This window comes from Colletotrichum orchidophilum (genome assembly GCF_001831195.1).
Source record: "Colletotrichum orchidophilum strain IMI 309357 chromosome Unknown Scaffold_96.1, whole genome shotgun sequence".
NCBI lineage: Eukaryota > Fungi > Ascomycota > Sordariomycetes > Glomerellales > Glomerellaceae > Colletotrichum > Colletotrichum orchidophilum.
In genome coordinates, this window is record NW_019173052.1 from 128,795 (window position 1) to 147,817 (window position 19,023).

At 54.1% G+C, this 19,023-nt stretch overlaps 9 protein-coding genes across 9 annotated transcripts; 5 read left to right on the forward strand and 4 right to left on the reverse strand.

The window, feature by feature from the left end:
• Positions 1-1,423: 1,423 nt before the first annotated feature.
• On the forward strand, positions 1,424-1,968 carry CORC01_10057 (uncharacterized protein; the record flags this gene model as incomplete). Its single annotated transcript, XM_022621686.1, has 2 exons — positions 1,424-1,516; positions 1,585-1,968. The coding sequence occupies 2 exons, from the start codon at positions 1,424-1,426 to the stop codon at positions 1,966-1,968; spliced, it is 477 nt and encodes a 158-aa protein (XP_022471818.1).
• A 704-nt stretch (positions 1,969-2,672) lies between these two features.
• CORC01_10058 (ribosomal protein L24e) lies at positions 2,673-3,523 on the reverse strand (the record flags this gene model as incomplete). Its single annotated transcript, XM_022621687.1, has 3 exons — positions 2,673-3,227; positions 3,304-3,439; positions 3,519-3,523. The coding sequence occupies 3 exons, from the start codon at positions 3,521-3,523 to the stop codon at positions 2,673-2,675; spliced, it is 696 nt and encodes a 231-aa protein (XP_022471819.1).
• A 523-nt stretch (positions 3,524-4,046) lies between these two features.
• Positions 4,047-4,547, forward strand: CORC01_10059 (DnaJ domain-containing protein; the record flags this gene model as incomplete). Its single annotated transcript, XM_022621688.1, has 3 exons — positions 4,047-4,097; positions 4,175-4,302; positions 4,406-4,547. 3 exons carry the CDS (start codon positions 4,047-4,049, stop codon positions 4,545-4,547), a joined length of 321 nt encoding a protein of 106 aa, XP_022471820.1.
• Positions 4,548-6,382: 1,835 nt separating this feature from the next.
• CORC01_10060 (QDE-2-interacting protein) lies at positions 6,383-8,193 on the forward strand (the record flags this gene model as incomplete). The annotated part of the gene is made up of 4 exons (XM_022621689.1): positions 6,383-6,790; positions 6,843-6,889; positions 6,952-7,680; positions 7,746-8,193. The coding sequence occupies 4 exons, from the start codon at positions 6,383-6,385 to the stop codon at positions 8,191-8,193; spliced, it is 1,632 nt and encodes a 543-aa protein (XP_022471821.1).
• Positions 8,194-8,379: 186 nt separating this feature from the next.
• On the reverse strand, positions 8,380-10,908 carry CORC01_10061 (Ku70/Ku80 N-terminal alpha/beta domain-containing protein; the record flags this gene model as incomplete). Its single annotated transcript, XM_022621690.1, has 6 exons — positions 8,380-8,891; positions 8,986-9,197; positions 9,256-9,650; positions 9,722-10,255; positions 10,308-10,368; positions 10,421-10,908. The coding sequence occupies 6 exons, from the start codon at positions 10,906-10,908 to the stop codon at positions 8,380-8,382; spliced, it is 2,202 nt and encodes a 733-aa protein (XP_022471822.1).
• Positions 10,909-11,592: 684 nt separating this feature from the next.
• CORC01_10062 (uncharacterized protein) lies at positions 11,593-12,381 on the forward strand (the record flags this gene model as incomplete). The annotated part of the gene is made up of 4 exons (XM_022621691.1): positions 11,593-11,639; positions 11,720-11,753; positions 11,840-12,143; positions 12,215-12,381. The coding sequence occupies 4 exons, from the start codon at positions 11,593-11,595 to the stop codon at positions 12,379-12,381; spliced, it is 552 nt and encodes a 183-aa protein (XP_022471823.1).
• Positions 12,382-12,913: 532 nt separating this feature from the next.
• On the reverse strand, positions 12,914-13,426 carry CORC01_10063 (uncharacterized protein; the record flags this gene model as incomplete). The annotated part of the gene is made up of 1 exon (XM_022621692.1): positions 12,914-13,426. One exon carries the CDS (start codon positions 13,424-13,426, stop codon positions 12,914-12,916), a length of 513 nt encoding a protein of 170 aa, XP_022471824.1.
• Positions 13,427-16,132: 2,706 nt separating this feature from the next.
• On the forward strand, positions 16,133-17,373 carry CORC01_10064 (phosphoglycolate/pyridoxal phosphate phosphatase; the record flags this gene model as incomplete). The annotated part of the gene is made up of 4 exons (XM_022621693.1): positions 16,133-16,207; positions 16,324-16,345; positions 16,434-16,502; positions 16,613-17,373. 4 exons carry the CDS (start codon positions 16,133-16,135, stop codon positions 17,371-17,373), a joined length of 927 nt encoding a protein of 308 aa, XP_022471825.1.
• A 232-nt stretch (positions 17,374-17,605) lies between these two features.
• Positions 17,606-18,789, reverse strand: CORC01_10065 (uncharacterized protein; the record flags this gene model as incomplete). The annotated part of the gene is made up of 3 exons (XM_022621694.1): positions 17,606-18,242; positions 18,312-18,376; positions 18,439-18,789. 3 exons carry the CDS (start codon positions 18,787-18,789, stop codon positions 17,606-17,608), a joined length of 1,053 nt encoding a protein of 350 aa, XP_022471826.1.
• Between the last annotated feature and the right edge of the window lie 234 nt (positions 18,790-19,023).

The window sequence follows — 19,023 nt, forward strand, 5'->3', positions numbered from 1 at the left end:
CATCACATCAGCTCCTCTCGGAAACGGCCAAGCGTGTTGTCGCTCCGCTGTCATTCCCGTGCCGTCATGACAAGAACAGAAGAACAGCGGAGATACCTGCGGATGCCACTTTCAGAAACGGACTAGGACGATCAGCGCGTCTGGCCAGCTCGCCCCTCTTGCCGCAGCTGCACATCACCCCTCCAGTCGCAATCGGATGCGTGTCGTTATCAGAAACTCTGTCTACCAGAGTGGATACCACCCAGGTAGACATTCGTACCGGGAAGTATCTTTCCAGATCTGGGCGTGTTATCATTGGGGAGACCTATGAGGGACGCCCACGACATCCCCAACCCGAGGGCTCGCAGTTTTGCTTTTGCCAGTCAATTTTCAGCGTACCTGCGTCAGGAAAGGCATTCCACGTGGGATGATGCTCTTTCCTTGGTTTGGATTTCTTCTCTCTTTGTATCAGAGAAGCTCCGGATCATACGGAAGGTTCATCGGGGATCGGGAGAAGGTTTTTGGTGCTGCCGCACCCGTGCGTTCCGCTCCCCCTTCACATACAAATTTGAGGGAGGGGGGTGTTGGACCCTTGGATTAATTAGCAGAGCTCATCGCCAGAGCTGCAATGAGAAAGTCTCGCGGCAACTACCTTCAGGGATGGGTGCCAGCTTAAGATTTGGAGTAATAGCAGCGGTCTCGGTCCGACTATGAAGATGCCTTCAAGATGTTTCTTCAGGCGCTGGTTGCTCCTGTTGAAGCAACCGAAAATCATGGGTCCTAGTCGGCGTGCCTGTCGATCCCTGTCTGAATCTGCCCGAAGCAGAGCAGAGTCATTCATCCCTTGACGGCAGCACATGGAAGATCCAGGATGAGTGAGGGCAGGACCTGTCCGGATGCAGCGATCGACAGGCGCGTGCTGCAATACTTGAGCTCTTTACCCCTATTGAGGTGCACGAGTTCTGCCCGAGGAATATATTGTCAGAAAAGGAAGCCATACGACAAACTCGGGCAGCCGGCGCACAGCAACCTGGTGTTCAGGAATGTCTACCGTCGATGGACTGGAATGTTTCCCTTTCCTCGGAAGCCCGAATGCGGACACCGACTGATTGGTGTTGGGGCCCATCCATCCCACGCAGCTTTGATTAACCCCGCGGCGCCACACTATGCAAGTGGCTAGCCGTGAGGGAGTGTCAATTACACCAAAACCGAACGTCACTTTTGGTTGAGTTGCCCATTGCCTAAAAATACCTGCCAGCATTCACGGATTTTTCCTTTCAACATTTCCGTCTTAGGCTTTCACGTTTTCAACTATCTCGTCTCCATCTTACGCTGGCAGTCTCGCACATCACCCCGAACTCGCGTAATATTCGGACAAACCCAGCCGCATCACGAATCCATCTCGCCGTAGTCATCAAGCCCGAAGACACCCGCGACGACGACCATGTCTGATGTATTCCGTAAAGTAGGAAGAGGAGGCTCAGGTAACTTCTTTTCGAAAAAAGACGTAGAAGACGCCGAAAAGGCTAAGCCAGAGGTAATGTGCGAGAACAAGACGTCCTTTTCCAGAGCAGCAATTGCTCACTGGAAACGCCATGGCAATAGGACATCGAGGCCCAAAAGACAGCCGACGTAGTCGCCGCTTCCTCCACATCGCCGACGACGAGCGGCTACGTGCGCGCCGGCAGAGGGGGTTCGGGCAACTACGTGGATCCCTCTTCTCTGCCCGGCGCCAAGCAGCAAGAGGAGCTCGCGAGCAAGACGCAGGCGGCTGTGAGTGCCAGCATTGCGCGGTCGGCGAGGGGTGCTTCTGGACGCGGCGGCGCCGGCAATTACACGGGCAGCCTACCTGACGCTGAGGCGACCGATGAGGAGGTGAAGCGCAAGGAGGCGCTCGAGAAGAAGATCATTGAGGATGTCGAGGCTGGCCTGCCCATGCCGCCCAAAGCTTATCAACACACTACGAAGAAGGAAGAGGAGGGTGCTTGAAAGCAACACACCCGACTGGTGTGTACGTTATCACAGCATGCTGCGACCATTGATTGGACTGAGATACACGGGACACTTGGAGTTAGGGGTTTCGTTTGTACAACATTAAAGCATTGATACCCGCAGCGCTCAATCTGGGCAGTTCCGCGTGAACTTGGGAGGTTTAACATGTAAGCTTGCATTCGTAACATCTATTTGGCTTGCTCCTTTTCTGAGAGAGACATGCGCCAACAGGAGGACGGCGCACTTTCGGGTCATGTGCCACTCTTCGCTCGAGACATTATCCGACACCCTCGAGATCGCGAGTGCATCCGGATGGCTATTCCAGATAACACAGACCGCGAGGATACGGCATCCACAAGACGGGAAGAAAGGTGGCGGCTGAGACGACGGGGGACCGAACTGAATCTGGACCTTGGATCACTTTTTTGGTATTCCTTCTCAGAGCCACCAAACGCCGTCGATGCTAATCGCCCTTTGTATCCCTGAACGCCCGTAAAAAAAACATAGCCCAACAACCATCTCTAGTCTCCTCGGCTCTTCAGAAGAAGAGCGGAGAGAGAGGTCCTTTCGATTAGCATTTTGTCTTTCTTTCTCTTCGTCCGTTTTGTTGTTTTTTTCCACCTTCTCCTTCCACCTTGATAGGGGGGGGACCCCTCCTTTTGGTCGTTCGTAACGCGTGACAACGTCCCTCATCGTCGTCCTCAATCCTCCATGTCAACGTCGGCGTCCTCATCGTCATCGTCCTCCTCCGCATCCTCGTCGTCCCATTCGCCGTCATCCTCCTGCATGACGCCCTCGCGCTCCTCAACGACTTCGCCGTCGACAGTGACCCGCTGGCGAATCTTCTCGCGGCCAAAGACCTTGCCGGCCTTGCTCTTTGACAAGCGGCCCTCGGCCTCGAGCGCGGCAATCTCCTCCTCGGTGGCGCCTTCGGCGGCGAGCCTCTTCTTCTCGGAGCCGCGCATGCGGGGGAGGAGGTGCTCGTTCTCGGCGACAAGCTTGCGGGCGGCGGCAATCTCGCGCTCGCGCTTCCCTTGCATGCGCTTCTTGTAAAAGACGCGCTCGCGGCGGGAGCGGATCTCGGAGACGCGCTCCATGGCCTTGAGGGTCTTGGCGACGAGGTCGCGGTCGTAGCGGACGGGGACGTTGCGCCGGGCGCCGAACTGGAGGGTGCTGTCGACCGTCATCTCCTTGTGCGCCGAGGCGCGGTAGGCCTTTGTCCATTTGAGCTTGCGGGGGTTGCGCTTCATCTTGAACTGTTTTCCCGGGGGGCAGTTAGCCATTGCGGGAGGGGATTTTCGCAAAACAGTCCGAGGGACGTCAGAGACGTACGTTCTTGTGGCACTTGCTGCGGCAGAAGCGGAAGACCTTGGAGTCATTGCGAACAAAGGTGATGCCTTTGCTCGGGTAGGCAGGGCGACTGCAAAAGTAGCACGTCTCGATTCTAGAAGCATCACGAGTTAGAAAGCTTGCATACCAATAATTTGAAGTAAACCGTGGACCAAAGGGTTGACTATAAAAGAATGGAATAATAGACAAGAACACACCTCATTGTGACAGCGTTGATACCTTCACGGGTATCACGGGAGTAGTCACAAGGTTGGTTGTTGGTGTTGGTTTCGACGACTCTTCCAAACACATACGGGGGGTTCAGAAGGCGGTGATCGAAGCCTCGCCTCCAAAAGTTTTTTAGAAATTTTTCTTCTGCCGCTCCGAGGCACCGCTTATCGATTGTGGTGGGGCTGGGGGGGATTGATTCTTCGCCGTGCCAGGTTCGATAAGATTGCAGCGGGATTGGTGGAACCAAGAAACCTGCTTACCTTAGGTAGGTACTCTCCCCGAGTCCCTTCCATGATTTGGCTTGTCGGAGCGGTCCAACACACCTTCCGAACAACGGTTGAGCACGGACCAAGACCGGCGCATCGCGGCTTGCTCTCTGGGCAGCGGCGACTTCAGTCCAAAAAAAGCTCTCCTCCGACTCCGAAGACTTTCGTCACGATACCATCCGCTTTTTTCCGCAGTCATCCACAATCCCCAACAACTACCGACGACATAATACGAAACCCACCGCGACTATGGCTTCTGTTCTTGCTATCGGAGGCGGTGCTGCCGTCGCAGCTTTCTTGGTATGCTCTTCGACCAGCAAAAGCGCATTTACTCGGTTAAAGGATAGAATCCACGACTAACACAGAGATTCCTGCAGGGCCGAGCCGGTCTGGTCGCATGGCGCCGATCACGCGGCGGCGTAGGCGCGATGGGCAAGGCTTTCTATAAGGGCGGCTTCGAGCCCAAGATGAACAAGAAGGAGGCGTGTCTCATTCTGTCTCTCCAGTAAGCGACGAACCCGCGGACGAAAACCTGCGAAGCATTTGGACACGATATAATCTGGATCTGTGGGTAAAAAAATTCTAACCTCCCTGTGTCTGTGTTATAGAGAGAGCGGCGTCACTCGCGACAAGATCCGCAAGCAGCATCGCACTCTGATGCTGCTGAACCACCCCGATCGCGGCGGCAGCCCGTACCTCGCTACCAAGGTCAACGAGGCCAAGGAGCTACTCGAGAAGACGACGTCTTGACACTAGCCGTCCTTCTCAGCGTCCGGAAACCCGGAATGTAACAATAACAAGTACGAAAAACAAACGAACGAAAACAAGATGCCATGGTTCTACACTGACGAGCGGGCGGGCTCTTCTGTGCCCAAGTACGAACGCCGTGACTAGATGGTTTTGTAATAACAGATTGGTCGTTCTTCATAGCGAGGGCGTTTTATGGGCGACGACAGGAACCTCCTTGACGGGGTTAAAAAGACGGGGTTGCGTATGGCTGGGCTGGGCTGGTCTGGCCTTTGGGTATCGGGGCCTGTTGTAACATTATGTTTAATGGCATGAGGCCCTCTCGTCTCTCTTCTCTCCCATCTACTTTATGATATTATCACATTCGTCTCCATTATGTGAGCTTGAATCCTCCAACTCTCTGAAGTGTAAGATGAGCAGGCACTGGGGAAGCAAGCGTTCCAAATTGAGGAAGACTGGAGTGGGTCTACCTGGACTCTCTAAGTAAGTTGAGGGAGAGAATGCTCTCCCTACTAGGGTGAGCTATTTTGGGCTAAGACAAGTTTGTTGAACCGCGGCTGTTGTGTGAGAAGATGCTGGGAACTGAAATCTGATCCGACCGCAAACTGGCTTCCTATATTGATGTTATCTTCATTGTACCGATACATCCATCGCCAAAGTCAGACTGCCGCGATGCTTTTCAAGGGTTTGTATGACGCACTAAATGGCAGCATACCACTTCAACTGAACTCATAGCACTGATTTCACCGCTGAAGCTTTTGACACCTCAAACAGTCGGCTCATGGCATGTTTGTAAGTAAAAACTTAGAGAAACATTCCGCGAACATGAGTTCAAGCTCTCACCTGCCTGAGATGTGATTAATTGCTCAGTGTCCCTGAAGATCAGCAAAATGATTAGATTGTGCTAATACTCCGTGTCTAATTACCTATTCCAGTTTCGCCTCAATGCAGGAAACTAGACTTAGGGTAAGTCTCGCAATCTGCCACAAAGTTCAATCATCTGAATCTTTCCTTCTCAGGGGCAGTCAATTAGCAAAGATTCATTATAAGTTGCAAGTCCTGTACACTGAAAAGATGTATTCAAATATTCATACTTCCCTATCCCCAACCCTCTGCATTTACCAGTGTGCAACTTCTCAAAGACATTTCAGTAGCGGCACAGTGACAAAGCACTAGTTCTAACAGACGCCTTGCATGCCGAAGGAACATGAGTAAGATTTCAATCGATAACGTCCACAGTGTAATAATCTTCACCGAATAACTAACAGCATCTAGTGAAAGCTACCGATGGGATTGGAAAACCCACACAATCATGTTCATGGCAGTAACACTCACAGAAGCCCATGGTGCCATCTTTAAGGGGCTCTATTGCTGTTGTTCCGCTGTTTTGATTCGTTCCAGATCCCTTATTGTTACCATCCCATTTCCTAGCGGTTTTTGCCATTCTTGTTGTACACTTTGTCTCAATAATTTTGCCGTCCTAATCGGATGTCGTCTGAGTATTCTACGAAGAGAAGAACCAACAGGAAAGTCCATTCCTATCGCTGCTTCTTCCTCTTTCTTCTTGATCCGGTCACCCTCCGCTGTAGTTGAATCTCCCTTGAAGGCCTTAAAAGGTGCCCATGCTTGGAGGTCCCCCTTCTACTTCTGCCAAGCTCAACCCATTCAACCCACCCAACCCCATCAACCATACCTCCCCAGCAGGTGAGCTTCACTCCCACATACTCGACCACAGGAGCACTTCCTGGCCGATTCAAACTTTCTGTTCCGCCTTTCGAATTACCGTTTCCAAATGCATCATACCTCATTTCCTACACCTTCCACACACTGACTTCACAATGGCTCTTAACCAGGCTGAGCAGCTCGAGCGTCTGTTAGAGGCATTTGGCGACGATATTTCCTTCGAGAAAGGCGCTTCTCAAGAAGTGGAAGAGACCCCAGAGGAAATAGTGCTGGACCCTCTCCTTCTAGATCGTCAAGTTGCAGCCAAGAAGGCCGCTATTCAAGGCAAGTCCATCGCTAAGCCAATCGAGAAGCGAAGCCGCCACTACATTGGACCGCCGCTTGAGCCTTCCACGTCCCAGGAGTTGGCTGCTGCGGATTTCAACGCCCTAATGCAGAAGGACTTCCCCGAGTTCGAGGGAATGAAGGCGGGCCACCTCTCGGCGGAGAACATGACCTTCGTATCTTGGGATGTCGTCCAGAGATACCCTATCAGCTTCATCGGCAAGACCAACCGACCTAGGGTGAGTACCTTGCGTATAGATATCTCAACTCTCTAGCTAACACTAGTTATAGGCAGCTCCCTTCTTTGATGCCATAACGGAGGAGCAGACATGGGACTTGTAAGTGATCGGTGTGATTTCGACAGGTTTTTGTGCGAAGTGAGAGAGAATAACACCCCTAGCTTTTACGTCTACCACCCCAAGGCCCTGGACCAGATGCCGTACATCTTCGTCCCGACAAAACAGTTCCAGCACTTCCTGGACGTTGTCAACGCTTCGATCCAGACGAAGTTCACCATCCCTACCGGCAAGGCGGGCGAGATGTTCTACCTCATGTTCGGCTCCAGCTGCACCATCCGGCCCAAGTACATCGCCCGCTCCGCCTCGCACAACGAGTACCGCACCCTCAGCGACACGATTCCCCCGCCCGAAGAGGACGACGCGTGTGCCGACGCCACCGCCTTTGGGATGGAGATGCTCCTGACCCTGCTCAACATGCACAGTAACTTCAAGGACGTCAAGAACAAGAGCAAGAGGAAGAAGCAGGACAAGGCGCTGAACCGAGCTGAGTCCATCTTTGATGCGCAGCTGTACCTCGGTCTTCGGCCCAAGGCTAGCGATGTTAACGAGAAGGACAAGAAGGTTGAGCTGGACAGGCCGGTCCCCCATGCACTAGAGCAGAATGTGGTCTTCGTGTGCATCGACATTGAAGTCGCAGAGGAGCACCATGGAACCGTCTTGGAGATTGGTGTGTCGATTCTGGACACGAACTACCTCGTTGGCGTCCCGCCTGGTGAGAACGGCTGCAACTGGGTTCCGTTCATCAAGACCCGCCATTTCATCACCGAGGACTATCGTCACATTCGCAACCGCAAGTATATCAAGGGCTGCCCCGAACTCTTCAACTTTGGGTAGGCTATACACTGCCATTCCTATTACCATTCCCCGAGAATAGGCGTAGACTAATCTGGGATAGCAAGAGCGAGTACCCCAAGCTTAGCGAACTCGCTCATGAGGTCCGCACCGCCGTCAGTGACCTCTCCTTCGACGGTCATGAGGACGTCGCCGAGGCAGACAAGCGCCCCCGCAACATCGTCCTCCTCGGCCACGACCTCGGAGCCGATCTCGGATACATGAAAAAGATGGGCGTGGAGTTGTGGAGCATCAGCGGCGTCGCGAGCCGTACACTCGACTCCAAGGACATGCACCAGGCCTGGCGCGCCGAGTCGCAGGGCCGAAGCTTGGGCATGGTGCTGACTGACCTGGGCATCGCGCACAGCAACCTCCACAACGCGGGCAACGATGCGGCATACACTATGCAGGCGATGCTGGGTGTCGCCGTCAAGGAGAGAGTCGAAAAGAGCCAGGGGAAGGCTGAGGAGGAATCGGTTGGGGTGAAGTCATTTGCTTGGACGGGCATGTAGAGGGGAATCTTTCTCTACGCACACGAGTATACACGCACGTTTGGAGGATGGATAGATGAACATGGAAAGGAAGTAGTCTTTACTCATTTAGAGTCTACATGAGATATGCCTCTTGACTTTCATGATTTTGCCAACGCCCGCTTGCTTCATTTATCATTCACTTTGACTTGAAGAACTGCAACAAGGTTAGCAATACGACCTCGAAATCCAAAACAACATCAAGAGACGAACCTCATCAGCCTCTTCGCTCTTGACGTTCGAAACCTCAGACGTCGCCTGGTCAATAAGTCCCAGCCTCGACGTCCGCACCCGCCACCACATCTCCCTGCGGTCCCCGCCCAGCTCGCCAGATAGCATCTTCTTCTTGAGGTCTTTGATCAGATCGTTGTAGAGACCCGGTTCTTCGAGCTCGACGAGACCGCGGCGCAGGACGCTCAGGTTCTCGGACGCGCGGGCGTACTGGCTGTCGCCGAAGCTGTCCGTCACGAGCTGCGCGACAATGGAGGCCATTTGCTTCGCGGCGTCGCGGATCTCGGACTCGTCTTCGGCGACGGCGAGGGCGCGTTTGAAGTCTGGGATGGCGTTTTCGGGTGTGATTTTGGGGCGCTTGGGTTGCGTACCCAGGAGGGCGTCGACGTCGAGGCCCGAGAGGGGTTTCGTCGTTTCGAATTTGCGTTTTCCTTTTGCCTTTGGGGGAACTGGGTGGTTACGTTGTTCTGTTAGCGGAATAGAGTCTTGGAGATGGGGAGAAAAGAAGTTGAGAGTAAAAAGGGGGAGGGGATGTGTCTTTACCCTTCTTCACTTGTGCTGCTGAGATAAGGCTCTCGATTTGGGATTTGGATTTCTCGACTAGATCCTCTGGGGGCGCGGCGTAGCGAACTAGAATCGGAGGGACTGGATCTATCTGGCCTTCGGGGTTGACTGCCCTTTGGCGGATGGCTTGGTTGATTCTGTGGATAATCGGGTTGTACACGTCGTCTATGGCAGCGTACTCTGACGGATTTCTTCATCAGAGTACGTCAGTAAGAATTAGACAGGAGGTTTCCATGTTGAAATGCTTACCCATCGTCATCAGTTCCAAAGGTACCTAGGTCCATAGAGTCGACATAGTTGCTCATCGCGTCTGTGAGCTCGTCGCTGGGGAGCAATCGATGATTTGTCGTAATCTTTTGCCCGCTGACGGTGATGACTCTATCAAGGGGCGGGAACTGGTATCCGCGCACATCCTCCGCAAAGGGGAGGGGCACGTCGTACAGGCATTCCATGTCCGGCTCGATGCGTGGGGCCAGGAGGACGAGAACGGGGTCCTTCTTTTCCTTGACCACGAGCCGGGCGACGGCATAGGACTCGAGTTCGTATAGGGCGTGGATGAGGGACGACAGGGCGAGCTGTGACTTTTCGTCAAATTTGCGGCCGACCGTCACGCATGTTTCGCCCATATTGAGAAACGGTTCATACTGCAGTGGGGTTTTGTTGTCAGAGTAAAAGGGGGGGTTTGCATGTGGGAAAATTGTCCGCAGAAGCATACCTTTTCACAGGGAATGAAGCCGATGATGCTAAAGGTCTTGATCGTCTCGAGCTTGGTAACATTCCACTCGGATTCGCTGATTGCAACCGCCGTTCGGCCGTACTGGTACCCCTTGGCCAAGGACTCAAACTCGACGTCGCGCTTGCCGCCCGGTGCATCCGGGTCGTTGATCTTGTACGCCCGCGCGGACTTGACCGCCGCGAAGCCGGACGTCGACTCGACACCTTCCATGGGGTCGCCTTCGACCTGCGAGGGACCGGGCTCGGCCGATACCACGACGGTGGAGGCAGTCGGGGCCTTTGCTTGCTTGGTCTTGAAGTAGCGCTCGACATTGATGATTGCGGGGGTGGGCGGAATTTTGAGATCCTCGGGCGGGTCGGCGAGACCGAGGGTCAGGGGTCCATCGTAGGTCTTGTAGGGCTTGACGGGTTTGAGGCGCGGCGTGTCGAGCTCGTCGATTGCCTCTGCAATGGTGGCGAATTGGGCGTTATCGCATTTTGAGACAAGATCCCTGAGAACTGCCTCATTCTTTTTCTGCAAGGGAATGTCAGTCGTATGAAGTAGAGCGTGGAGTGTGATATCGAACCTTGATTGACGGCTTGTCCTCTTCCTTGAAGCCGTACTCTGCATCGTCAAAGTCCACGCCCCTGAGGGTGTTATTGCGGAGCCTATACATCATAATGCAAAGGACAAACTCACAGAACAATCAGCTCAATTCCGTCCTGGTTAATCTTCTTGGCAATCGAGTCGATATCGTCGGCGTCAATTGGAGCCAAGGCGTCGGTGACAAGGTACACGCGCCGCTTATACTTGAGCTTCTTGGTAAACGTCTCAATCATGTCCACCGCGAGGACCACCGCGGAGACCGCATCGCCCGTCTCCGTCTCGCTCGGCCGGACTCTATCCTTGAGATCCCTCAGAGATGTCATGGTCATTGGGCCGAGCTCCTGCAAGACTGAAATGTTCTCGTATCCCTCTTCTTCTTGCATCGCGTTTTTGGTCTCATCTGTGTTGAGACCAATGACTCCAACGGTCCATGTTTTTCGTGAGGCGGCGACTGTGGTTGAGATCTTGTCCCATACATATCGCATGCTCCAGTCCAGATCCGACTCGGTGCGGCCGTTGTGGCAGTCGGCCATGGAGGACCCGAGGTCGACTATGTAGACTGATGCCTCCTTGTCGGCCATCTTGAGGACGATGGGAAGCGGAACTTGTTTTTTAAATACGTCTTAAAAGGCTATGCATTGAAATCGGTATGGGGCCTAGTAAAATTTACAAGAGGTTCAGATGAGGAGATAGAAGGACGTCGGCGCACGGAGACTTGGATTTAGATCCTGGCTCAAATTAGGCAGATGAGGTCCATCGAGCTCCAGGCTCCGGCGCGACCTGGGGAAGCGCGCTACAGCTCCAGCTTAAGGTAGGTAGGTAGGTTGGTAGACGTCGCAAACACGAAGTCACGTGAGGATAGCGATAAGAAATCCAGAAACAGTCATCTTTGGCTCGTCAGCTTTTGGATCGACCTCGTCCAAGTTAGCATCTCAAAATGTCTTTGGCGCACGAAAGAGTCGGATTAACGAAATGAATTCCAAAACACCCAGAAATTATGAATGTCGAGCTTTGTGCATGAACTCTATACGCTAGACTCGCGAGTAAGGTTCCATCCCCAAGCTGCCGTCGGCTGGTGTAAGGAATGGAGCTAGGCCGAGGTGACCTCATACATTCGACCCCTGTACTCCTCACCAGCGGCTCGTTCCAGATGGCACCGCATCATTCTGTAGATTCCCAATGTAACCACCTCTCTTCAATCAACCTCACTCCAAAAGAATCCCAACAGTGCCGAACACCTGCTTCAGTGACCACCGTTACCCATCATGTCAGACTCGATTGCATTCTCCCCGGGTCCCTACCACATCATCTCGTAAGCCTTCCCCTCTCTCAAGTGCACCGAGTCAGATCATCTGTTGTCGCCGATACCTAACCTGTTTGTTCTCGACTTAGCTATGGAGCTCTCCTAGGAACGACATTCTTCCATGTAAGTCACGATGCTATCAAAACGAATTTATCTTCAAGCGTCACGCAAGATGAATGAACCTTGAATGACCGACACCGCTTTAAAAGTCATTTGTGAACGGCATCACAATGTTCCGCGTCCTCGAGCGACCGGCCTTTGCAACCGCCCAGAACGCCCTGTTCCCCATCTACTTCACGATCCAGACGGCCCTCCCCGCCATCATGGCCCTCACCTACCCGGGGAGCCGGAGCCTTCTCGGCGAACAGGCCAGCAGCCTCAGCGGTCTCCTCCAGGAGTCGAACCGCTACAGCGCCCTGCTGCCCATCGCCACCATGTTCGTCACCGGCCTCGTCAACCTCGCCGTCGTCTTGCCCAAGACTGTTACGGTCATGAAGGCTCGATATGCTCAAGGTAAGCGAAACCGATGATGACGCCGTCGGTCGAACTCTGGGGTGAAGAGAGGTGCTGACTGGTGGACGCAGAGAAAAAGGATGGAAAGAAGAGCTACGACGCCGCGCCGCATTCCCAGGAGATGCAGGCCCTCAACAGTTCGTTCGGCAAGCTGCACGGCATCTCTACCCTCATCAACCTCGCCGGCTTCATTGCCATGATCCAGTACGGCTTTTCGTTAGCAGCGCGTCTTGACTAAGGTCATGTACATGTATTATAGTGTAAGAAGAAAGATCGTATAACTGGTTGGTTTAGTCGAAACCGTGTATTAGGATTTAGCTCATAGCAGGTATGTACAGGTTGGCAGATTACTGCAAAACGCAGTACGTTGTCACTTTTCCCATCCCTTTTAATCATGTTCATCAAATGACCCCAAAAGTAAGAAATTGCTCAACCTCGATTGCAACGCCGTTTTGTGAGGTGCAAAGACATTCATCTCTGTGCGCTAGTGATTGCCGAGATGTTCCACAATCCGACGCCTCTCGCTCTCTCTCCCACACTGCTAGCGCTTCCTCCGTCCGTCCGTCAATCCGATTTTACGCCTGGGTATCGTGTTCGACTAGGGCCTGGTGCCCGACGCGAGTCCGTTCGCGTGCCGAACAGGCCGTGTGTCGAAATGTACTGAAAATGCAAGAACACCGAAATGCAATCGTTGCCGGCGGTATCTCGTGGGTTGTCATGTCACCGCAGCCGGCGACGTTTTGTCCCAATTGGCCGTGATTAGTCGTCGCCTAGAAATTGTTCTTGCGCGGCGGGAGGGGAACGTTCTTGAGAGCTTCGCTGGCGGCGAAGAGCTCCTTCTTAGCATCCTCGAGAGCCTTGCGGCGCTGGGCCTTGATTTTCTCCTCATCGACAACCTGGACGGGTCTCTCGACGGCAATGGCGCCTCTGACAGTCCAACGGCCGGGCTTGCGGGAAAGGGCTTCCTCGACGTCGATCTCCGCGGTGGGCTTGGGGAAGTCGCGGGACAGGGGCGGCAGGGGATTTTTGGTCAGGTGGGCGGAAGAGGTTGTGACGGTGCCGCCAGGAGTCACGACGGTACGATCCTGGATCTCGACGGATGTGCGAGAAGAGGTGGTGGTAGAACTCAGGGTGGAGGTGAAGTAGTCAACCTGAGCAGAGCTGTCGGTGGAACCCGTGACGGGCGTCTGGATGTTGTGTGCCTGAGAAGCCATTGTGTAGTCGTAGGATGGAAGAGAGTGCAGGCTGAGCAGTTGCTCCTGAGAAAGGGAGACGGAGGCCATGGCTGCTGTTAAGTATGGGATCGAAAAGTAGTCTCCGGTGGAGTCTGATTTGCCGCTTTTTTTGGTCCAATGCTGATGAGACGATTGTTTGTGGCAGTGGAGAAAGATAACGTAGGCCGTAGGGAAGAGTCAGGTTCCTCGGGACGATTTTGAGTGGGTGGGAGGGAATTAGGGATTAATTTGGACAAGGTTATGGAGAAAAGAGCAGCGAGGTACGGACGAGCCAGGGAACCGTGTCGTGTGGTTGTGTTTGACGCTGTAGGTGGACGGATGAGAGCTGTGTATCGATACTGGTTATGCTGTCTTCGGTACGAAGGGACGGCGGCCGAGGGAACCTTGAGTGATCGTGACGAGGGAAAGAAAGCTAAATCTCGAGGCGCTATCGTTTTGGCTGGCCTTGCGACCGTTAAGTCCGAAGTGTGTGGCGAGCGGGGAGGAGCAGATTTATAATACCTTCCGTCCGAAGCACACGAAAGAGAAAGAGCGATGAAAAATCGTTTATCAAGTGCCTCGGTGAGTTGCAATTTTAAACTGGGAAGGGTCCATTGAGACGGATTAGACTAGTGAACTTTTTTTTTCCGCCCAGGTTATTAATTAGGTACTAGCCGGCTGTCTGCTTCACCTTCCTTACACGGGACCTTTGCCATACTTCACCTGGCTTAGCTTACCGCGCCGAACGTGGCCAGCCCGCCAGCCCGCCAGCCAACCAACCACACCCAAACGTCCCAATACTCACGATCCGTTTCTTTCCCCGGACGAGGGCCTCTGCGATGCTGCAGCTGAATTCCTTTCCTTGTGAGATTTTTCGACACCCACCCCCATCCCTCAGGGTCTCTGCCTGGTCGGTGAAACATGTGAAAGCGGTGAGACGGTCATTCATCTACACCGCCCAAGGAATGGACCATTGTGCTTGCCGCGGTCGGCCGCTTCGGGCAACTTACTCATCCCGGTCAGCTTAGGAAGCAAGAGAAGGTCCAGGGCATGCCGCGCACGCAATTCGGCGTCGGATTGTGTGGTGAAAGACCGAATTGCGTGGTGAAGGGGGCCGGGGGGGTGGATGTCAGATGTGACGCCGTAGTCGGAGGTTCAAACGACGTTGCGAACGGAAGAGAGCCGCGGTGGTGACGGACATGCAGCAGAGCCAAGCCAAATTCAAATTGATTGATTGTCAGGGACTAACACTTGCAGGGTCCGCCGCTTATTCTGGTCCGTTGCCGCTGATCGGCACAATGGCCCCATCCAGACAATCACGAATCTACGATCCGCCATACCACCCAAGTCGGACTTTTGCACCTGCGACGGCATCCTGCCCGGCTCCCACGGAGGTTCCGGGGCTTCGACGCTATTATTTCCAACGCTTGGAAACTTGAAGGATGGCAGGCGGACACGGCGGGCACTCATACGGGTACACTTCAATCCAATCTGCTAAAGGAGATCGGCAGACGTCAACTGTCAGATGCACCCGTTGGCGCCGTCCGTATTTACGGTTCGGATACCCTTGTCACCCGAAAAAGCAACGCGATGGGGAATTAAGAAAATTAGCACATGGAAAATCCGTTCTCGACGCCACCACTCCCGGCCACCCCGTTCAACGACTCATTATGCCATGCGGCCACAGCTCCCCGCCTGACGTCACAAGGCTTAATCATGTTGGTAATCAGCATCACCGCCGCCAGCAGGGTCAGATGCATGTTTTCTTGCAGAAGTGCAGGCGATAGGAGAGCGATTACAGATGGACACAGGAGGTAAGCAGAGGTGCTGACATGGTTGCAATTCAGGCCCGATAAAATGTAGAAATTCCGCACTCGGAGCGTTTACTTGCTCCTTCCTCGGCGTGGGGGCCGTTCGACCACCGCGACCACCGCGACCGCTAGCAGGAAGACTTTGCATGGCGCTTGTTGTCTTCATGCATTCCATCTACCCCATTCACGAGGTTGCTCTGAGGTTGAACTGCTGAAAATACTGGGGCAAGTTCAATTTCAGTCGAGTCGCATTCCTTAATCATTCCGGCCCATTGGGGGGGGCTCTCATTTCTGTTGAAATGCCTGTGAGCGCCATGTTGCCGCTCTTAGTCAAGAATGCGGGCTTGCATTGTAGATGCTACAGTGCTCCGGTTTTGCTGACATGATGGGAGTGTGAAATTGAACAAATTATTACTCGCTTGTGATGAAAGCGAATATTGACCGTAAGTTTTAAGATTGTCTTGAATGCAGTTGACAAAATCTGGGGAAGTAAGACGAGCTTGGGGAACACAACACTCCCTTACCTTAACTCGGCGATGAAGTCTTGCATCTTATCGAATAGTAGTCGGTACCTTGCCTCAACGCCTGCCTGTGTCAACACTTGGAAGATCTAATAGGCTCGGAGAACAAAGCCTTGGCCCGTCGCATCCAGACCAGAAAGCCGCAGACATGTCTCTGAATCTCCCCTTGGTTTCATACCTTCCTCCCCAGATTTCAAAAGTCTCATGCCAACGACCCCCATCCAGAGTCTTCACTTGCAAGGCCCGCTAAGCATCCTCAGCACCCACCCGACCAATCGGACGATGGCCCACTCCGTCATCAGCGCCGCATGCCAGAAACCCGCTTCCGCACCCTTGTCCCATCTCCCGAAACTCACCTTGAGATCTAACTGCAACTCATCCTCACCTAGCTCTGTCCGATATTCTGTTGAAATCCAACCACCAAGCTCAAAGCTTAAGTCACGATGTCTCAACAACAGCAGCCCAAATACCTCACTGGCGACCCTTCCGCCATTCAGGAATTCCTCGATAAGTTTGACGTGAGCAGCTAGCGCCCCCATACCACCCCACCTCATTGAGTCATTTTCACCATGGAGGATCTCACGATGTTCTTCAAGTCAAAGATGAGACGAGCCTTGCTGATCATGAGACGCAGGTCTTTCTGATCGACTGCGATGGTAAATTTCGCCGTCTTCATTCCGAATTAGCAAGTGCTTCTTCTTCGTCCGGGCATATCTAACAACTCTTCGCCCTCTCCGCAAACAGGCGTACTCTGGTCCGGAGACCACCTGTTCGACGGCATCCGCGAGACGCTCGCCTTTCTTCGCTCAAGAGGTTGTTCACCCTGAAGCCCCCCCTCTGCTATAACCCGCATATTCCACATCTTTTCTGTATTCTTTTTTTGGCCCCTAACCTCTTGAGTCTCCTCTTTCCCCCAACAACAGGCAAGCGCACCGTCTTCGTAACAAACAACTCTACAAAGTCCCGCCCCGACTACCACAAGAAATTCGCCGCCCTAGACATCCCTTCGGATGTGGAAGACATCTTTGGCTCAGCCTACTCCTCGGCCGTCTACGTCTCCCGCATCCTCGACCTCCCCGCCGGCAAGCGCAAAGTCTTTGTCATCGGCGAGGCCGGCATCGAAGCCGAGCTCCGCGCCGAGGGCGTCGACTTCATCGGCGGCACCGACCCGAATTTACGCCGCGACATCACCCCCGAGGACTTTGCCGCCATCGCCGACGGCTCCGCCCTCGACCCGGAAGTCGGCGTCGTGCTCGCGGGGCTGGACTTCCACATCAACTACCTCAAGCTGTCGCTCGGCTACCAGTACCTGCGCCGCGGCGCCGTGTTCCTCGCCACCAACACGGACAGCACCCTGCCCATGTCGCATACCTTCTTTCCCGGCGCGGGCTCCATCTCGATCCCGCTCATCAACATGTCGCAGCAGCAGCCCGTGGCTCTGGGCAAGCCGTCGCAGGCCATGATGGACGCCGTCGAGGGCAAGTTCCAGCTGAACCGCGAGCGGACGTGCATGATTGGCGACCGCCTCGACACCGACATCAAGTTTGGCATCGAGGGGAAGCTGGGCGGCACGCTCGCCGTGTTGACTGGCGTTCACAAGAAGGAGGACTGGGAGAAGGAGGGCGCCGCGGCTGTTCCGGCGTACTACGTTGACAGCCTCGCCAGCTTGAAGCTTGATGCGTGAGAGATGGATGGCTGTGGCCATGTTGAAAGAGTTTATGATTTTCCCATGACTACATGCTCCGGATGCATAGATGAATTCCACAACGACCTCATTAGAAACTAAAGTAAATTCCCTAGATGAATACACAGATGCGATGACCGTCTATTCTAGTTTTCCTCGGTGAGAGCGCATCACAAATTAGGCGATGACAAGGCAAAAGCCCGTCTTCCAGTATTGGCAGTAAAGTTCTGCTCTATTTGTCCTTCTTGCTCTGGCGCTTGGCAAGCTCGCTTGTGCGGATGACCTTGGGCGCGGGCTTCTTGTACGGAAACAGCGACTTGGGCATAAACATACCGACCTGGTTCTGATACTCACCGTACTCGTGGTACTTGCCAGCGGTGATGAGCTCAGTGAGCCAAGTCGAGCCCTGGAAGAGCAGAACGAGAAATGCGGAACCCGCAAAGGTGTAGCTGTACAGCACTTTCGTGGCGTAGCAGCTCCACTGGTAGAGCACGAACCAGACCATCTGCTCGGCGAAGAAGTTGGGGTGCCGGCTGTATGCCCACAAGCCGTTGGTCACGAAGCCGCGCTCGAGGTCCGCCTCCGCCCAGCCGCGCTGCACCGTGCCGTCCTTCTTGTAGGCGGCTTTGGCGGTCTGGTACTCCCACTGCTGGCCGTCGCTGATGTACTCGCTAAGGACAAGGCCGGCCGTGATGGCGAAGAAGGACCAGTCGGAGGCGGTGACCTCGGGTTCGAGGCGGCTGGCGAGGAGGAGGGAGTAGGCCGGGGCGGCGGAGAGGGCGAAGAGGAGGATGGATTGGATAAAGGAGATGAAGGTCACATTAAAGAGGAAGAAGACCCAGGCGGGGACGTATTTGCGGACAATCTCCCTGTGAACGGGCGGGTTAGAACAATCACCGCAGGAACAGTGGTCAAGGGGGGGGGGAAGTGGCTCGTACCATCTGTAATCTTCACTTCCGCGCTCGTAGCCTCCTTTGCGCCAATAATTGAATGTCAACCGGGACTATTGGCAGGGTTGTGTCAGCACTGCTCTCGAGATCCATGGTAAACTTTGTTGTTCCTTACGCTCCAGAGAGTGGTCGCGGCTCCGGCCAGAGCGACTCTTTGCGACGGCTCGCCATTTAAGTATGCCCAGGCTGCCGTGTGCAGGACATACCAGTTGGGTAGGAGACTCCACAGCCGGTCGATTTGTGAAAAGTTCCTGTGGTATTCCGACACGCCGAGAGTGACGACCGCGATCAGCAAGGAGAAGGCGAAGCCGGAAACGAGGGGGTTCGTCTCGAGGTAGATTTGAGGCAGGGACTGCGGACTCGCGATGATCTTGCGGGGGAGCTCGAGGAGCTGTGGGATGAAGGGCTCGACGGCCTTGGCCCACTCAGAGCACTCTTCTAGAGACTTGACAGAGGGCAGCGCCATTGCGACGTTGTGGTGATCGGCTTGGTCGGAAGTCAATGGTTGTGTCAACAGTGTTCGCTGCAAGGGCGTATCATCTACGGGTGGCCTGCGAAGAGTTGTCCCAAGAGTCGCCTTACTTGGCTGTGTAGCTGCAGTAATGCAAATGCGAGCAGCTCCTAATGTAGGTGGTGCAAACAAAGCGCGTCATAGATATGCAGAGAGCTCAGGTCCCCGCTACAAGCTCCGATCTCCGAC